This window comes from Urocitellus parryii, chromosome 11 (assembly GCF_045843805.1).
Source record: "Urocitellus parryii isolate mUroPar1 chromosome 11, mUroPar1.hap1, whole genome shotgun sequence".
In the NCBI taxonomy this organism is placed as follows: Eukaryota; Metazoa; Chordata; class Mammalia; order Rodentia; family Sciuridae; genus Urocitellus; species Urocitellus parryii.
The window spans coordinates 73,133,148-73,150,896 of NC_135541.1; the positions used below are offsets into that span (position 1 = coordinate 73,133,148).

General features: G+C 36.3%; 1 protein-coding gene across 7 annotated transcripts in view; it reads right to left on the bottom strand.

The window, feature by feature from the left end:
- Positions 1-17,749, bottom strand: part of Dipk1a (divergent protein kinase domain 1A) — a 106,551-nt gene that overhangs the window by 28,150 nt on the left and 60,652 nt on the right. For all 7 annotated transcript variants that reach the window (XM_026403080.2, XM_026403078.2, XM_077803745.1 and 4 more), the window contains one exon: positions 573-707. In XM_026403080.2, coding sequence (XP_026258865.1) covers positions 573-707 — 135 coding nt within the window. The remainder of the gene's footprint in view (positions 1-572; positions 708-17,749) is intronic.

The following is a 17,749-nucleotide window of genomic DNA, read 5'->3' on the forward strand; positions in this document are numbered from 1 at the left end:
TGTTTTAGATTTTTTAAAAAGGGCTGGGATATATATATAGCTCAGTGATAAAGTGTTTGCTCAGCATGCACAAGTCCCTGGGTTTAATTCCCAGTACAAAAAGAAAAGAAAAATCCATCAGATTAAACTAAATTTCCAATATGCCTAAAAGCAAACATACCTTTTTGTAAATGAGGATGCTCCCATGCTAACTTATCTACATTATGTATTTAGATTTCTGAATACTGCATTTTTCTTCATATATATATATATATATATATATATAATTAATTTAATTTAATTTATTTATTTTTATGTGGTGCTGAGAATTGAACCCAGGGCTTCATACAATCGAGGCAAGCGCTCTACCCCTGAGCTACAACCCTACCCCTGAATACTGCATTTTTCAAAGTGGGTAATATTCCTGGCTTGGTCATATTAATAAGCTAAGAAATTGAGCACAATTCTAATGTCAAATTAACTTTTATTTTTGAAAACAACTGTTAGTATATAAGTAATATAAATAATATAAGTAATAAATCTAGTGTGTTATTAAGAGGCTTTCAGAAAGCTCAAAAATTAAAAATACTTACTATTATTTTCTTACAATCCTTTCCTCTGCATAGTTCTGTATAGGTAGAATACTGCACATATATAATCCAGCTTCCAACAAAAACCACCAACCAGGAAAAGAAAAGATATTTCATCCGCACATATGAGAAGCGAGCCTGTGAGTAAAAGAATACATAATGATCATTCATTCGGCACCAACTCAGCATTCACTGTCCTAGGATGTGATTTCCCCCCCTTGGAATCACACAGTATATATTCTAAGGCTTTCATATGGCAATCTTAGAACAAAGTGCACTTTCACCCTGTTGGAACAGCATTGGTCTTAGAAAAGGAAGCTCCTTGGTCCTGCCAAGGAAAAAGGGAACAAAATATCCTTTAAGAACTATAACCTTTCAAATTTCACCATCATTAAAAGCTACTTAGTAAGCACAAGCACGTACAAGCACGTGTGCCATGCTCCAATGTAAGATCAGGTAAAAAGTTCAATCCCCAGTTACGCTTCTCTCCCACCCCCCACCCCCCCAAAAAAAGATACAATTCCCATTACTAGGAGCATACAAAAGACTGCTTCAGATAAGGATTTTTAAAAATATTTATTTTTTAGTTGCAGATGGACACAATACTTTTATTTTATTAAATTTTATGTGGTGCTGAGAATCGAACCCAGGGTCTTGAATGTGTTAGGTGAGCACTCTACCCCTGAGCCACAATCCCAGCCCCTTGGATAAGGATTTTTAAAAGTGTGAATAATCATGATAAAAATATCTTTACAAGAAATAAGAACCAAGAATGGTTATTTGTCTAATGTCTCATAGTGACAACCAGAATAAGAAATCAAAATCCACAGGCTTTCCTATTTTCCTATTGCATTCACCAGGGCTTTTGGGCCCTTTTATTCAACCAACCAAATGTTTCTTTTCAGTAGATATTCTGAAAACTGAGGAGAATGTTTTAACCATAAAAAGAGAAATAAACGAAGAAGAAGGATGAAGATATATCAGGAGTAAATCACTCCTTGTATGTCAACTTGTAAAGCCACACAATGGGATCTTCTTTGCATTGTTTGGCTTCCAGTGCTCTGATATCTAACTGCAGCTTGGGCCAGTTGGTGCCTTTTCTCCATCAACCACCCATCAAACAATTTAATCTTCAAAAGCGATAGTTGGTCAACAATTTAGCATTAGTTTTGGAGCCTGGAGCTCCAATAGTCTGATTTTATAGACAGTAGAACTGAGGATTATGGAGACAGTTTGAGCAGAATGAATTAAAGATACGTAAACAAACAATGAAAAGCTAGTTTTGCTTTTACAATCATGAGCCAGTTTCTCACACTAGAAAACAGTAGGACACTGTGAGCACTGTGAGCTCGAAAAGAAAGCAAAGAGATGAAAGAGCCATAAGTGCACCTGCAGAAGACAATGGCTGCAAAGGAAAAATCGACTCAGGAAATACCGAATTCTGTGGGCTCCTATTTGTGGTTTAGCTATCTGCCTTTGTGAGGTTAACAGATGGTGAATCACAGTCCCCAGAGCTTGAATATAATGAATTCAGTTACATGGTGGGTCTTTAGACTTTATCATTAAAAATTTAAAAGGCCTTTAATGCAAAACATTTTTATATAACTTCAAATGAATCCAGTTTTTTAAAAAAATAGACAATTTAGATAGAATTTCACATTAAGTCACATAAATAACAATGGGCTATGTAAAAGACATCTGAAGACCAGGTGTGGTAGTGCATGCCTGTAATCCCAGATACTCCAGAGCCTGAGGCAGGAGGATTACAAGTTTGAGGCTAGCCTTGGCAACTAAGTGATACCCTGTGTAAAATATAAAATAAAAAGGACTGAATGGGCTGGGGTTGTGGCTCAGAGGTAGAGCACTGGCCTAGCATGTGGGAGGCACTGGGTTTGTACCTCAGCACCACATAAAATATAATAAAGACATTGTGTCCACTGATAACTAAAAAATAAATATTAAAAAAAAAAAGAACTGGGAATGTAGCTCAGGGTGGAGCACCCCTGGGTTCAGTTTGCAGTATCACTCACACACACACACACACACACACACACACACACACATAGATTACTTGGCTCTAAGAAGAGGTCTATTCATAAGACAAAAATTGGCATGGTATTATGATTAAATAAGTTTTATGCTTAAATAAGATTAAATAATGCCCAGAGAACATAAGCACCTTGTTGGGTACACAGTAAAAACTCAGGGAATGTCACCTACATCAATTTTCAAGTCACTAAGCAAGAGACCAACAATGCTGCCATTGGAGATTGCCTTGTTTTTAGACTTGCCAAAAAGAAAACCGAATCTTGCATCTGATCAAGCCTTTCTTTAGCTGCAACTGCCAGTGTACAGGAAACAGTGGAGGCAGACAGAGGAACACAAGTGACACTACCAGGCAAACTCCAGGCTGTGGGAAATGCTGTAATGTAAACAACACAGTTTCTTCAACAAATAAATTATAAGGGGTAGGAGGGATAGGGAGTGAAGGAGGAGAAGCCTAAAGATTAGAAAATATTTGAGAAATATATCAAATAAAAAAAAGTGTGACTCTTTTTGGAGTCCTGATTCAAATGAAAACTGAGAATTAATTTCCCAGCACCCCAGGGGAGGGGGGAGAACTGTTTAAAAAAGAAAATGAGGGGCTGGGGTTGTGGCTCAGAGGTAGAGTGCTCGCCTTGCATGTGTGAGGCACTGGGTTTGATCCTCAGCACCACATAAAAATAAAATAAAGTTATTAAAAAAAAAAGAAAATGACATTTGTGAAACAATTGAAATTTGAAGAATGACAAGATACTTGATGCTAGAAAGATATTTTTTTCTTTCCTATGTATTTATTTATTTGTTCTAATTAGGTATATATGAAGCAGAATGCATTTTGATTCACTGTACACAAATGGAGCACAACTTTTCATTTCTCTGGTTGTAAGAGATTAATTTGTTCGGTGTGATAATGGTTCTGTGTTCCTATTTAAATATTTTGCTTCTCTCTCATCAAGCTATATTTCTCTACTTCCTCTGGCACATGTTTAAACTGAAGGACACCCATGAGCTGACTTGCCTGAGGAGTGCCTGTCACGATACAAATGCCAAAAATTTTGTAGAGGAAGTTAGGCTAATGATATTCCCAGCAGGGCACTGGGCATCGCCTGTTGTAGACAAAATGACAAAAGTAGTCAAACGCATTTTTATTTCAGCATGCCATGGAAAACTGCTGTGATTTAGGAGGTAACACAAAATAGTATAAAAGCCTTTCATGTGTCCTTAAATATCTGCAGATCCTTATGTTTTAAAATAATGATTAATGAAACAGCTGTAAATTACACCTGTAATTATTAAGTAATTTTATTTTCCCTGTGTGGCACCTGCTAAAATGTTTCTAGTGATCTGTTCTATACCGATTGCCTAGACAATCTAGTCTTTGATTAAGATATACAGTCTGATATTTTTGTTTGTGCTGATCTATCCAAATTTATTGCCTAGAAGCTTTTTTATTCTGATTTTGTGCCTAGTTACTAATATTCCTTTTTCCAAATTATGCTCCTAAAAAGCATGATAACAATTTCAGTAAATCCACTAGAGCTATGAATCTCAAGTGGAGTCAATTTTGCCTCCTGGAGAGAGGCGCACTTGGCAATGTCTAGAGACATTTTTGTTTCATAACTGGGGATTACTACTGGAAACTTGTGGTAAAGGCCAGAGATGTTTCTAAAAATCCTGCAAAGCACAGTACAGCCCCCAACAACAAACAGTACCCAGCCCAAAATGTCGGTAGTGTTGTGTTTGAGAAACTATTATGGTTACACAATGAAATGAGAACAAAAATTATCAAATTTGTATGGCACTATCATTTTATTTCGAACTAGTCTTTAATGCATAAACTATTACCAACTTTAAAAATCTTGTAACCCTATCTGGAAATAACATAACTAGTTCTTTATGACTAGAATTATTACCAATCTTTTATTCTAAATAAAGTGTAATCACTAGAGATGGAAAATATGTACACGATGAAACAAAATTTCTTAATTCCACTCTAAAGAACAGCGGGCACTTTTCTTCTTTTCAAATATTGCCTGGTTCCATTGTGATAACTTTTTCTCCCAGACAAATCTGAAAACTCTTGATTTTGTTTATATAATTTTACATTGTTTTAAAAATAGGCAGAAAGAGAGCTCTCCAAAATTTAGCCATTTAAGACTATTTCTCTTATTTATTTTTTGTATTCAATATCTTTCATAAACATGTAAGGCACAAAGTCCTGTTCACTTTACCACTAGTACTCGCTACACAAATGTTCTTAATTTTGAGAACTGGGCAAGAAAAAATATTTACCATATCATTTGCTTTTGTCCACAAATTTTGCTTAACAAATTTAGTGGACTTGAACACTCAGAAAACAGCAAATTGACAAGGTTATCCTTTGCAAAAGCTCAAATACACTTGTTATATCATTTCATTAAAAAAAAAAAAAAAGTAGGAATGTGGTTCCTTGTAGTGCTGCATGCCTGTAACCCCAGCTACTTAGATGGCTGAGACAGGAAGATCACAAGTTCAAGGTCAGCCCTGGGAAATTTAGTGAGACCCTGTCTCAAAATTTAAAAAAAGAGCTGGGGGGGCTGGGGATGTGGCTCAAGCGGTAGCGCGCTCGCCTGGCATGCGTGCGGCCCGGGTTCGATCCCCAGCACCACATACCAACAAAGATGTTGTGTCCGCCTAGAACTAAAAAAAAAATAAATATTAAAAAAAAAAAAAAAAGAGCTGGGGATGTTGCCCAGTGATCTAGTGCTTGCCTAATATGTTAGAGGCCTTGAGTTCAACCCCCAGCATTACAAAAACAAAACTTAGAAATGTGTTTATCCCTTTTATTCAAGTTTTTCAATTACCAGTATGCTGAAACTATCTTCAATTTTTTTCTTATTATTATATTGAGAACATTATAGACAGCCGACCACATCCCCCTGCTATGGATTGAACCACTGCCTCAGGAATGTTAGGTAAGCACCCTGCCCCTCAGCTACACTCCAGCCCTAGTTAGCTGACTTTTGAGGCATATTTGGGAGTAACCTTGTTGGGAAAAAAAATAGAATTAAAATTATTTATCTAGATAATAACTTTTCCCAAATAACTTTTACCATTCTCTTTAAATATATTAGATACGAATAGTTAGTAATACTTTTGAAAAATATGCTAGCTGCAAAAAGAACAGATTGAAGGAAAACTCTCAATAAGGCATATATTTTCTACATGTCATAATGAATGCAGATAAATTTTATTGGGCATAAGGTACCCTTATTCTAAAGGGTGCCTCACTGCCAGTGTAGGGTGATTGGAAAATCATTAAGAAAATTTAAATGTATCAAATGAAAAAATATTAATCTTTTGTTACTGGGGATTGAACCCAGGGGCACTTTACCACTGAGCCACATATGCAGCCCTTTTTATTCTTTATTTTGAGACAGGGTCTCACTAAGTTGCTGAGGCTAACTGAACTTGAGATTCTCGTGCCTCAGCCTCCTGAGTTGCTGGCATTACAGGTATGCACCAGAACTCCAGAAATAAAATTTCAATAAGGAGTCAAGGAGCAAATAATTTTCACCTAATGCTAATTCATATTATGCTTATAGATTGACAGCATTAAAAAAATGCAAGAACACCTGGGGAATTCATTGCACAGGGTGATTCTCAGGCCTGTGGTTAGGCTTAAGAGTAAAATAGTTTTTCAAAGAAGTGTTACAACATGTGAAATGTTCATGATATATTAAGTGAAAAGATCAGCTTTCAAAACAGCAAGTATTGTACGTTCCCAATTTTGCTCTTAAAAAGAGAATAAAATCACCAACAAACTTTAGAAACTTCAAGGAAATAAGCCAAAATGTCAAAGATAGTTATCCCAAAAGGTCTAAAATGGGGCCTGGGGTTGTGACTCAGTGGTAGAGCACCTGCCTAGCACATGTGAGGCACTGGGTTCAATCCTCAGCACCACATAAAAATAAATAAATAAATAAATAAAAGTATTGTGTCCATCCACAACTAAAAAAAATTTTTTAAAAAAAGTCTAGAGTGGTAGGACTATGGATTTTAATTTTTCTTCTCTATTCCATAAATTCTGTATAATGAATATGTATTACTTTCCTAATCAGAAAAAAATATTTGTATGTATTTAGCATACATATTCAAAAATATATCTCTAGATCTACAAGTCTCTTGATTGATTTAAATTTTTATGTGAAATATTCATACAGAATTGTTTAATGTATATAAATATAGCTTAAATGATAACTAAAAAGGCAAATACTCATGTATCTATCAATTGAGTTAAAAAATAGAATTTCTTAGTACATTCACCTACTCCATCTGCCCCTCCCCTATAAAGGGTTAGTTAACTTGTTCCTGACTTCCATGATAATTGTGTATATGCTTTTCTAAGTAGTTGAAACACTGATCATGTTTCCTTAAAATGTGGAGTTTGATGTTGATTGCTCTTGAATTTTACATAAACAGATGCACATGATATATACTCTACTTTGACTTGCATCCTTCTCTCAGCATTATGTGATTCATCAGTGCTAATACATATAGCCAGTCTGCTCATTTTCTTTGCTCTACAGTGTTCATTTGGGTTTTCAGCAAATGAAATACATAATCAATACGTAAGTTTTAAAGGGTATACTTTTCTTTTAAAGCTGTCAAAATGATAACACTCTCTCTCTCTCTCTCTCTCACACACACACACACACACACACACACACATATACACAAACACACACACACACAAAATATGAAGCTGCACTCTATGTAACAGGCAATACATAAGATCCTCTGTGTATCTCATACATTCCATGCAAGGTTCCTGAAAACTATGGACATAGGTTTGGGAAAAACTATGAGAATGTACTGTTCAACCACATGCTGATTTGATATTAGGCTTAGAATGACTGAAAAGTTTTGGCTCTATATCAGTTTGCCAGGAGGCACTCTAAAAGGCATTACAAAGGAAGTGTCATGAAACTGTCCAGGAGCGGGTGCAATTTTAGTTCTTAGCCAATGAGGAAGTGACTTTTCCCAACAAAAGTTGAAAACTCTCAAATCTTGTCTTTGCTGCTACTTAGAGAACAAAGGCCAAGCACATATTAAAGAGAGGTGCAAAGTCAAAAAAACAGAATAGCTGTGTGTGGTGTCACATGCTTGTAATCTGAATTACCCAGGAAGCTGAGACAGGAGGATCACAAGTTTGAGGCCAGCCTTAGCAACTTAGTGAGATCCTATCTGAAAGTAAAATTGAAAAAAGGGCTGGGGATGTAGCTTGGTGGTAAAGTACCCTGGGTTCAACCCCAGTATCAAAATAAAAAACAACAAACCAAACCAAACCAACAAAAACAAAAAAACTGGTCAAAGCTATCCCCAGTGTTTAAAAGAAAGCATACAGAAGGCTTTTATGTACAAGTAGATAGCAGCATCTTACATGGAAAATGGAGGGGTGGGGAAGCATAGCAACCATTAGCAATCTATATCAAAAGAATGCTAGTGTTTGCAATTTCAGACAAAAAGAACTTACTCACAGAGTTTCCAACATCCTAGTGCAAAAAAGACAAGGGGTAGGTAAGAAAGCTAAGAGTTCTGATTTTCTATTGCTGTATAGCAATCATCCCCCAAATTACAGACTTACAGCAACAATTTATCTCCCATGGTTCTGAGGAAGACTTGACTAAGGCAGTTCTCTCTTTGTTTCTAGGGCTGGGGTCACCTGAAGAAGGACTGGCTGAGTTGGGTATTCTAACCTTGGCTGGGGTGGCTGGAACAGCTTCATGTGTACTTCAGAGCACAGTGGTCTCAAGATGGACAGACTTCTTACATGATAGCTGACTTTCCATAGAGAAGAGTTCCAAGACAACAAGGTGAAGCTGCATTGTCTATTTCTGCAGCATTCTTTTGGTTAGACAGAGCCAGTGCAGAATGAATACAGAAAACGATAACATGAGGGTGTAACTCCCAGGAGGCCATGAACAGATAGAGTCCATCAATAGCACTTGTAATTGTATATATATTTATGCTTAAGCCAACTGAATATTGTTCTCATTCCATGTCATGGACTCGATAACTATCAATAATAAGCCCTTTGCCTATATACATAAATTCCCAATTTAAATAACTCCTTGAAATATGGTTATAATCGGGTTGATGTTACTTTTATTTTTTAAGATTCTAGCAGCCAGAATGGCCAAGTTGAGCATCTATTTCTCCCTTTTCATAGATTCAGACACTACTGGATTTAAAACTTCTTAAAAGATAAAACTGTGATATGTAAATCTTGAGTGAGAAACCTGATTGGCAATTAAATTCAATGATTAAAAAAATTTAACTATGTTTTGTCTAAACTAAAGATTAAGATGTGAGGTCCTTCCATACTTTAGATTCTACAGCATATTTTAGGGCAAAATTTATTTGAGGTAGTTACTTCTAAGATTGTAGTAACCTAATTAATATAACATTTTTCAACACAGCTTAGACTCTTAGAATATCCAGAGGCTAACTGATCACAATTTATATAAAACTTAATTATTATAAAGGGTTTTTAAAAATAAATTACTTTAATTGCCAATAATCTGTGAAATTGATTAAAGAGGTTGTGAGAAGTTCATTTCTGCCTTTTATTTATGTGACTTCTTGACTCATGGCAGTTAAATACTGAAACCAAATCTCCCTTTGCTAGATGAGAGAAGCAGGTATTTAAGTGTAAGACAGGTGGCCAAAGAGGGAGCAGAGGAGTCGTCCACCTCTGTGTATCAGCATTTTGCCTTTGTATCATTGTAAGGACTAAGTCCGTTAGTTGCTCAGTGAAATGTAGTTCCAAAAGAGCTACTGTTCACATAACCCAAGAGTCAGGATGCTATTCCCATTGGTTATAACCAATGGTATCCTAGCATAGAAAAACTATTCTTTTATGTAAAAACAACAACAACAACAGGTTGGAAAGTGTCCATCTAGTACATTCTCATCAGCCAGCCCTTTAGGTAAATCCTAAATCTGTTAAGCAATTGAAATATATGTGATATACAGAATGATAACAACATCAGAGCTAGAAGAGTCCTCAGTGCACTTTTGATTTAAGTACTTTAAATAACAGTGTATGCCCAATGGAGAAAAGATGGACAATAAGGAAATACAGTAGCTGGGCACGATGGTGAGTGCCTATAATCCTAGCAACTCAGAAGGGTGAAGCAGGAGGATCTCAAGTTAAAGACCAGCCTCAGCAACTTAGGCCCTAAACAACTTAGCAAGACCCTGTCTCAAAATAAAAAATATAAAAGGGCTGGAGATATGACTTAGTGGTTAAACACTCCTGGATTCAATCCCCATTATAAAACACACACACACACACACACACAATACAAAAGGTTCAGTCCAAAATAAAAATACAATAAAAAAGTTCAAAATGATTCAGTTTGATACATTTCTTTCCTAGTTGCTTTCCATGAATGTGAATATATAGAACAAATTGGAATCCTATGATAAATATAATTTATTTCTTTACTTAACATAAACTTATGCCTTTGTCATTGGTCTTGATATTTAAAAATATATTTAAATGGATGCATAACATTTTACACTATGGATATACTATAATTTATTTAACCCTATCTCTACTGTTAGTCATTTTTATTATTTCCAATATTGTGTTTTAATAATAATGGCAAACACCAATAATGAGAAACAATATTTATTAGTGCTGCTCTGTGCCTGGAACTGTTATAGGTACTTTTTGTATATTAATGTATTTAATCCTCATTAAAATTCTATGAGCTGCTCTGGTAAATAAGTCTGGATTTGGAAAACTGTGGCCCACAAGCCAAATACAGTGTGCCACCTGGTTTTGTATGCAGTTTTATTGGAACATAGTCACCCATTCATTGATATGTTATCTAAAGCTGTTTCATGCTACAACAGCAGGACTGAGTTGTTAGAACAGTGACATATGACCAACAAAGCCATAAGTATTTATTATCTGGCTCTTTATAGAAATAGCATGCCCTGAATTGTTTAGTAAATACTCATTCTTTGTCTCATCTTCCCTGCCTCATTGTTTTGGGCTTAACCAGGTGACTTGCTTTGGCCAATATTTGTTAGTAAATGTAATGCAAAGAAAAATGCTCCATTGGACTTGCCCTCTTCACTTCAGATGCTCCCTGTAGAATAGGTTCTTGATAGTCTGTTGTTCCCAAAGAAGCCCACCTGAACCAAACCAATGTCCCAGAGCCATGCTCATCTCAGCTGATGTAAATATAGAAGTGATAAGTAAATGCTAATTGTGTGCTCCTGAGTTTGGGGGAAATGTGTTTTACAGCATTGCTGTGATAAGTGATACTGGAGAGGATTACTATTATCCCCATACAAAAAGTCTGAGGGGGGACTATTCCTCATATGGAGAAATTGTCTTATAGACAAAGAAACTGAGAAACACACAGTTAGGTAAGACTGTATTAGTCATTAGTATGAAAACCAGGATTTGAATTGAGGCAGCCTGTCTTCAGAGCCTGGAATCACTCGATTGCTTACTGTATTCAATACATAAATATGTACATGAGTATTTTATTATTTCTTCAGGAGAGATTTCAGTAAGTGAAATTTCTAGGTCAAAATCTATGCAGTTTTGCCGGGCGTGATAGCGCATGCTTATAATCCCAGCAGCACAGGAGGCTGAGGCAGGAGGATCTTGAGTTCAAAGCCAGACTCAGCAACAGCAAGGCAATAAGCAACTCAGTGAGACCCTGTCCCTAAATAAAATACAAAATAGGGATGGAGATGTGGCTCAGTAGTCTAGTGCCCCTGAGTTCAATCCCTAGTACCAAAAAACAAAAACAGCAACAAAAAAAAATAGCAGTTTTAAGAGGATTATGATAACCTATTATTTCCCCAAAACTTGTTACAACTGACATTCAGCATCCAATTATATAGGTAATAATAGTTTTAGTTTCATTTCTTTGACAATGGTCTTGACATTTTAAAATATGCTATCCGAATTTTTAACACCAGACCTGACAAAAGACAAGGATATCTAGACAAATAGGGCACTGAACAGAACTAGTGAATGATCTCAGGACTTCTTAAATGCAAAATGTCAGACATATATCTAGGAAATTTATTTCAAAGTGATTATAAAAGGCAGGAGAGGAAGTCAAATTTTAAAGTACGGGGCTGGGTTTGTAGTTCAGTGGTAGAGCGCTTGCCTAGCATGTGTGAGGCACTGGATTCGATCCTCAGCACCACACAAAAATAAATAAAATAAAGGTATTGTGTCCTTCTACAACTGAAAAAAAATATTTAAAAAACATTTTTAAAGTACCTCCAAGGTAGGGATGATCTAGGTCAACTTCAGATATCTTAAAACCTACCAAGGCTGAATTCTTTGGGCTTGACCAGGAATAATGAAAACACAGAGAAATCTAAGATGGGCCTCCAAGTTATATGAGTCTGCTGAATACGAAATATGGCCTTAAATTGCCCATATTCAGAATCTCAGAGAATAGAGGGGTTCCTGCTTAGAGTGAGCATCACTATTATCTATCTTCTTTTGAGTTTGATAGTAAAATGTCAATAGTTGCAGCAGTTTTTAGAAAAGCCTATAAACTCTGTTTGGAATGGTAAAGTTCTATTTTGAAAATATTACAAATCGTGTAAACCAGATGGCCATCTCTAATTTTGGAATTTCTCAGACAGGTGTTAATCTAAAATTGCCTTCCATTTCTTTCTTAAATTCCAAAGAAAGCTAAAAACAAAACCAAACCTATAGAAAATGCTTCAGAGACAAATGACAGCTGTTTTGATCATAGCAATGTTTACTCAGAAGGAAAGGAGCTGATTTATAAAGAAAATGCACTTGAGACACTGCAGGGAGTTGAGGCACTTTCCACAGTTTTAGTTTCATTTCTTTGACAATGGTCTTGACATTTTAAAATACGCTCTCTGAATCTTTAACACTAGATCTGACAAAAGACAAGGATACCTGGATTATTTACTGCAACACAAATACTTAGGAAAATAACAGGCTTCATTTGCCAGATTGGAGAATGATGAAAAAAAAAAAACTGTCCAAAAATCTTCATGAAAATACATTGATAGAATTCCCTATGGCACGTATAGTAATGGATATCTTATTATGGTTTGGATATGAGGTGTCCCCCAAAAGCTCATACATAAAGCAATGCAGGAATGTTCAGGGGTGAAGTCATTAGATTATAAGAGCTGTAACCTAACTGATGGATTAACTCATTTAGTGGATTAATAAATTGAAAGACTACTGTATTGGGTTGTAACTGTAGGCAGGTAGGGTGTGGCTGAAGGAGGTGGGTCACTGGGGACATTCCTTAGGGGCTTATATTTTGTCCCTGATGAGTAGAGTACTCTCTCCCTGCTTCCTGGCGGCCATGTCCTGAGCTGCTTTCCTCCTCCATACCTTCCTGCCATGATATTTTGCCTCATCTTGGATCCAGAGCACTGAAGCCAGCTGACCGTCGACTGAGCCTCTGAGCCCAAGATAAACTTCTCCTCCTCTAAGTTGTTCTTGTTAGTTATTTTGGTCATAGCAATGGAAAGCTGACTAACGCACTTGAAAATTACATTTCAAGAGACTACTGCTACATATCTCTTAAATACGCAGCATATATATGATAAAAAAAAAAAAGACATCAGTGGATTATAAAAATTGTACCAAAGGGCTGGGCTTGTGGCTCAGTGGTAGAGCGCTTGCCTCAAATGTGTTGGACACTGGGTTCAATCCTCAGCACCACATAAATAAATTTTAAAAAGGTATATAAAAAAAACTGTGTTGAAAATAAATTTTTAAAAAATTGTACCAAAGATCAAGATAATTTGACACTATTTTAAATGGAAGTTTCTCTTCTACTACCCACTATTACCTAAAATTACTATCTATTAATATATGGATCATCATATGGCCTTATATACAAAGATTATCTAAAGCAGAATTAGAACAGTGTTGAAATTATAAATTAACCTAAATGGTGAGTCTAAGTATTTCTCTCATAATTTTCTCTTAAATAGAAAAATCAGCAAATATTTTTCAATCAATTTATAATGAACTTAATAGCAAAAATTTTATAGTTTAAGGGCTGGGGATATAGCTCAATGGTAGAACACTTGCCCAGCATGTGTGGAGGCCATGAGTTCGATCCCTAGAACTGTCAAAAAAAAAAAAAAAAAAAAAAAAGCCAAAGTTAATCACCACACACCACAAGTTCTGTGATAGAGTGCACTTCTGAGTAAGATTTGGGGTGAATGAGAAGGTAGATTTGCAGAGGTTTCTCTACAGAGATTCACTGTATGACTGTGACTACTCTTTTTTTTTTGTGGGGTGGGGAGAAGGGGTACTAGGGATTGAACCCAGGAGTGCTTAGCCACTGAGCCACATTCCCAGCTCTTTTTTCTTTTGGGACAGGGCCTTGCTAACTTGCTGAGGCTGGCCTTGAACTTGTGATCCTCCTATCTCAGCCTCCTGAGTTGTTGGAATTACAGGTGTGCTTGACTTGACTGTGACTACTGTTGAGAAGAAGGAGTGGGGTGATCCTTCCTGGCCCAACCCTGGAGAGAGTGATGTGCACAGTACAACTCAAGAACTCAAGCATATACCCAGAAATTTTGGAAGTGGTTGTGTCTTACTCAGATATAAGCCCCCAAAATTCCCAAGTGAAGATTATGTGCTTGAGATAGCAGAGCAAAGATAGGGTCACCTAGATTTCAATAAGCTGCAGCCTAAGCATTCCAAAAGGGAGAAGAGACTGCTTTTCTTTTTTTTTTTAATATATTTTTTTAGTTGTAGATAGATGCAATACCTTTATTTTATTTATTTGTTTATTTATTTATTTATTTTTATGTGGTGCTGAGGATCGAACCCAGTGCTTCACACATGCCAGACGAGTGCACTACCACTGAGCCACAACCCCAGCCCTTGAACCTGCTTTTCAATAACAGCAACTGCCAGGGGTTAGAGAACCCAGTGGCAGGCACCTGCAGTCCCTGCTACTCTAGAGACTCAGGCTAGTAGATCACTTGGTCCCAGAGGTTTGAGGCCAGCCTGGGTAACATAATGAGACTCTGTTTCAAAAACAAAAGAAAAAAACTAGGGTTTTAGTTTTTTAAAAAAGAGGAAGAAAAGGAGGAGGAGGAGGAGGAAAAGATGAACAAAATCGTTGCAACTTCACTTCCAAAACAATAAGGAATGAAATAATACATTATTTTCAGAGCTTATACATGCTTTGGCTTTCCTACTCTAGCAGAGCATTCCTTTATACCATCTACAAAACTAAAATAAGAATCTTTGCCTTCTTTGTACCAAACAAATCACAAGGGGTCTGGCAGGCCAAATAGTTAAGAGATGGGGCAGGGCTCCTTCAACATGAATAAGAATCAAAGGCAAGCTCTTTTCTGTTCAAAGTTCTTGTTGATTCAGAGCAAGCACACACTCAGTTTGGTCAAACATTCTTTTTTAACATGTGGGTGTTTGGAAAATTTTATCAGTACTTTTCTCTTACAATCCTTACCTAACCATACACAAACCCTCTATCCCACCAAAGCATTTAAAGAGCTCTTATTTGCTCACCATAACAATTATTTGCTCACCATAACAATCATAACTGATTGATCTCTCGAATCAGAATTAGCTGATATAATTCTTTAAACTTAGGTTGCTAGGATTGAGCCTCATACCTACAAAATCTAGAATCCTTAGGGATGAAGCCTGGCAATACACATCTCAAATGTTCCCCAGGATTAGGAGAAAATGGCTACAAACAAAAGCTAAATAAATGCCAGCATGATAGCCCACGCCTAATCCCAGCAGTTTGGAAGGCTGAGGCAGGAAGATTGCAAACCAGCTTCAGCAATTTAGTGAGGCCTTAAAGCGGCTTAGCCAGACCCTGTCTCTAAATAAAAAATAAAAAGGGCTGAGGGTGTGGTTAAGTGTCCCTGGGTTCAATTCCTGGTACTCCCCTCCCCCCCCAAAAAAACTAAACAAACAATGAAATCCCCTCAGGGAACACTGTCTAGTATATTAAAGAGACTAAGAGACTACTTTATACTTACTGGCAATAGTGCCAGGACTAGAGTACATCATTCAAAGTCCCATCTATGATTTCATTTAATATTAAATTATTTATGAACAATAAATAATTATTAATGATTATAATAAAAGGAACATGCTTACAAATTTGAACCAATGATATAATTATTTAAGATTGTCCATTCCCCTATCCAAGAGATCTTCCCCCATCTCTTGCCAACCATTAATTGGTTCTCCAACTGTACAATTTAAAAAATATCCAATAAATGGATTCATACAGTGTGTGAATTTTTTAGATTAGCTTTTCTGACTCAGCATAATTCCCTGGAGATTTATCAGGTAGTTGTCTGATATGGTGTGAATGTTTACGTCCCCCTCAAAATTCATCTAATACCAATGTGATGGTATTACAAGGTGGAGCTTTTGGAAGATAACTAGGTTAGCAGAGGAGAGTCCTCATTAATAGGATTAATGACCTTTAAAAGAGTCCTCTTCATCCCTCCACCATGTGGGGTCACACATGGAAGGCACCATTCTATAGACCACAAAATGGACCTCCCCATACACTGAATTTGAAGGTATTTTAATCTTGGTCTTTCCAGCCTCCAAAACCATGAGAAATAAATTTCTGTCACTTATAAAGCACATACTTTATGGTATCTTGCTATAATAGCCTGAATGGACTAAGATATTGCATATATCAATACTTCCTTCTACTTTATTGCTAAGTAGCATTCCAGAGGATGTACACAGTTTAACCATTCACTTCCTGAAGGACATTGGGCTAGTTCCAGTTTTGGGGTATTACAAATGAAGCTGCTATAAACATTCATATATAGGTTTTTGTGTAAAACTAAGTTCTTTTTTCTCTGTAATAAATGCCCAAGTGTGTAATTCCTAAGTCATATGATAGTTACGTGCTTAGTTTTTAAAGAAAATACCAAAACTATTTTCCAGACTGGTTACACCACTTCATATTGCCACCTCAATGTATGAGTGATTGAGTCTCCCTACATCCCCACCAATCTTTGGTGTTGTCACTGATTTTAATTTGTTTGAATCATATTAGACTTTTGCGGGGCGGGGGGAGGTACTGGGGATTGAACTCAGGGGCACTCAACGACTGAGTCATATCCACAGCCCTATTTTGTATTTTATTTAGAGACAGGGTTTTACTGAGTTGCTTAGCACCTTGATGTTGCTGAGGCTGGCTATGAACTTGTGATCCTCCTGTCTCAGTCTCCTGAGCTGCTGGGATTACAGGTGTGTGCCACCATATCCAGCATTAGACATTTTAAAACAAGGAATAATATGACACAAACTTTAACTTAAAACTCTGAAGTCGTGATAGATTCAGGGTATTAATTTTTAATTATGATTTATTCCTTTAGAATATATAACACATATAATATATAATGCCAAACATTACTGAAAGGTTTTTTTTTCATATTTTTTTAGTTGTCAATGGACCTTTATTTTATTTGTTTATTTGTGGTAGTGAGAATCAAACTTACATGAGCTAAGCAAGCACTCTACCACTGAGCAAAAAAAACAACACCAGCCCCTACTAAAAGTTTTCAAAAGAAAATATATCTCTTGGGGCTGGGTTTGTAGCTCAGTGACAGAGCACTTGCTTTGCACATGTGAGGCTCTGGGTTTGATCCTCAGCATCACATAATAAACAAACAAAGATTTAAAAAAGAAAGAAAGAAAATATACCTCTTGTTATAGATCTAAATAATTCCTTTAGACTTAAAGGGAGACAAGCAAAGTACAATGTATTATATGAAATTATAAAGTAATTTAAAAAATATTATAGAACATTAAATATCTGCAAAATATTTTCACCTGCTTGAACCTTCAAGCCCTGCATATCCCTTTCCCTGAGTCTTAGTGAATCCAAAGATCTAAAGCTTAGAGTCCAACATCTTTATGCAAATTTCCTCCAAAACCCAAGTGATCAGGAAATATGCATTATCTCTTTTGTTACTCTTCTGATGCAAGCCTGTCTAGTACAGTATGTTACCAGCCACAACATCATGTATACACACATGTAGGAAGTCTCAGTTAATTAAGCCATTATTTCTAAACATCTTATTCAGAC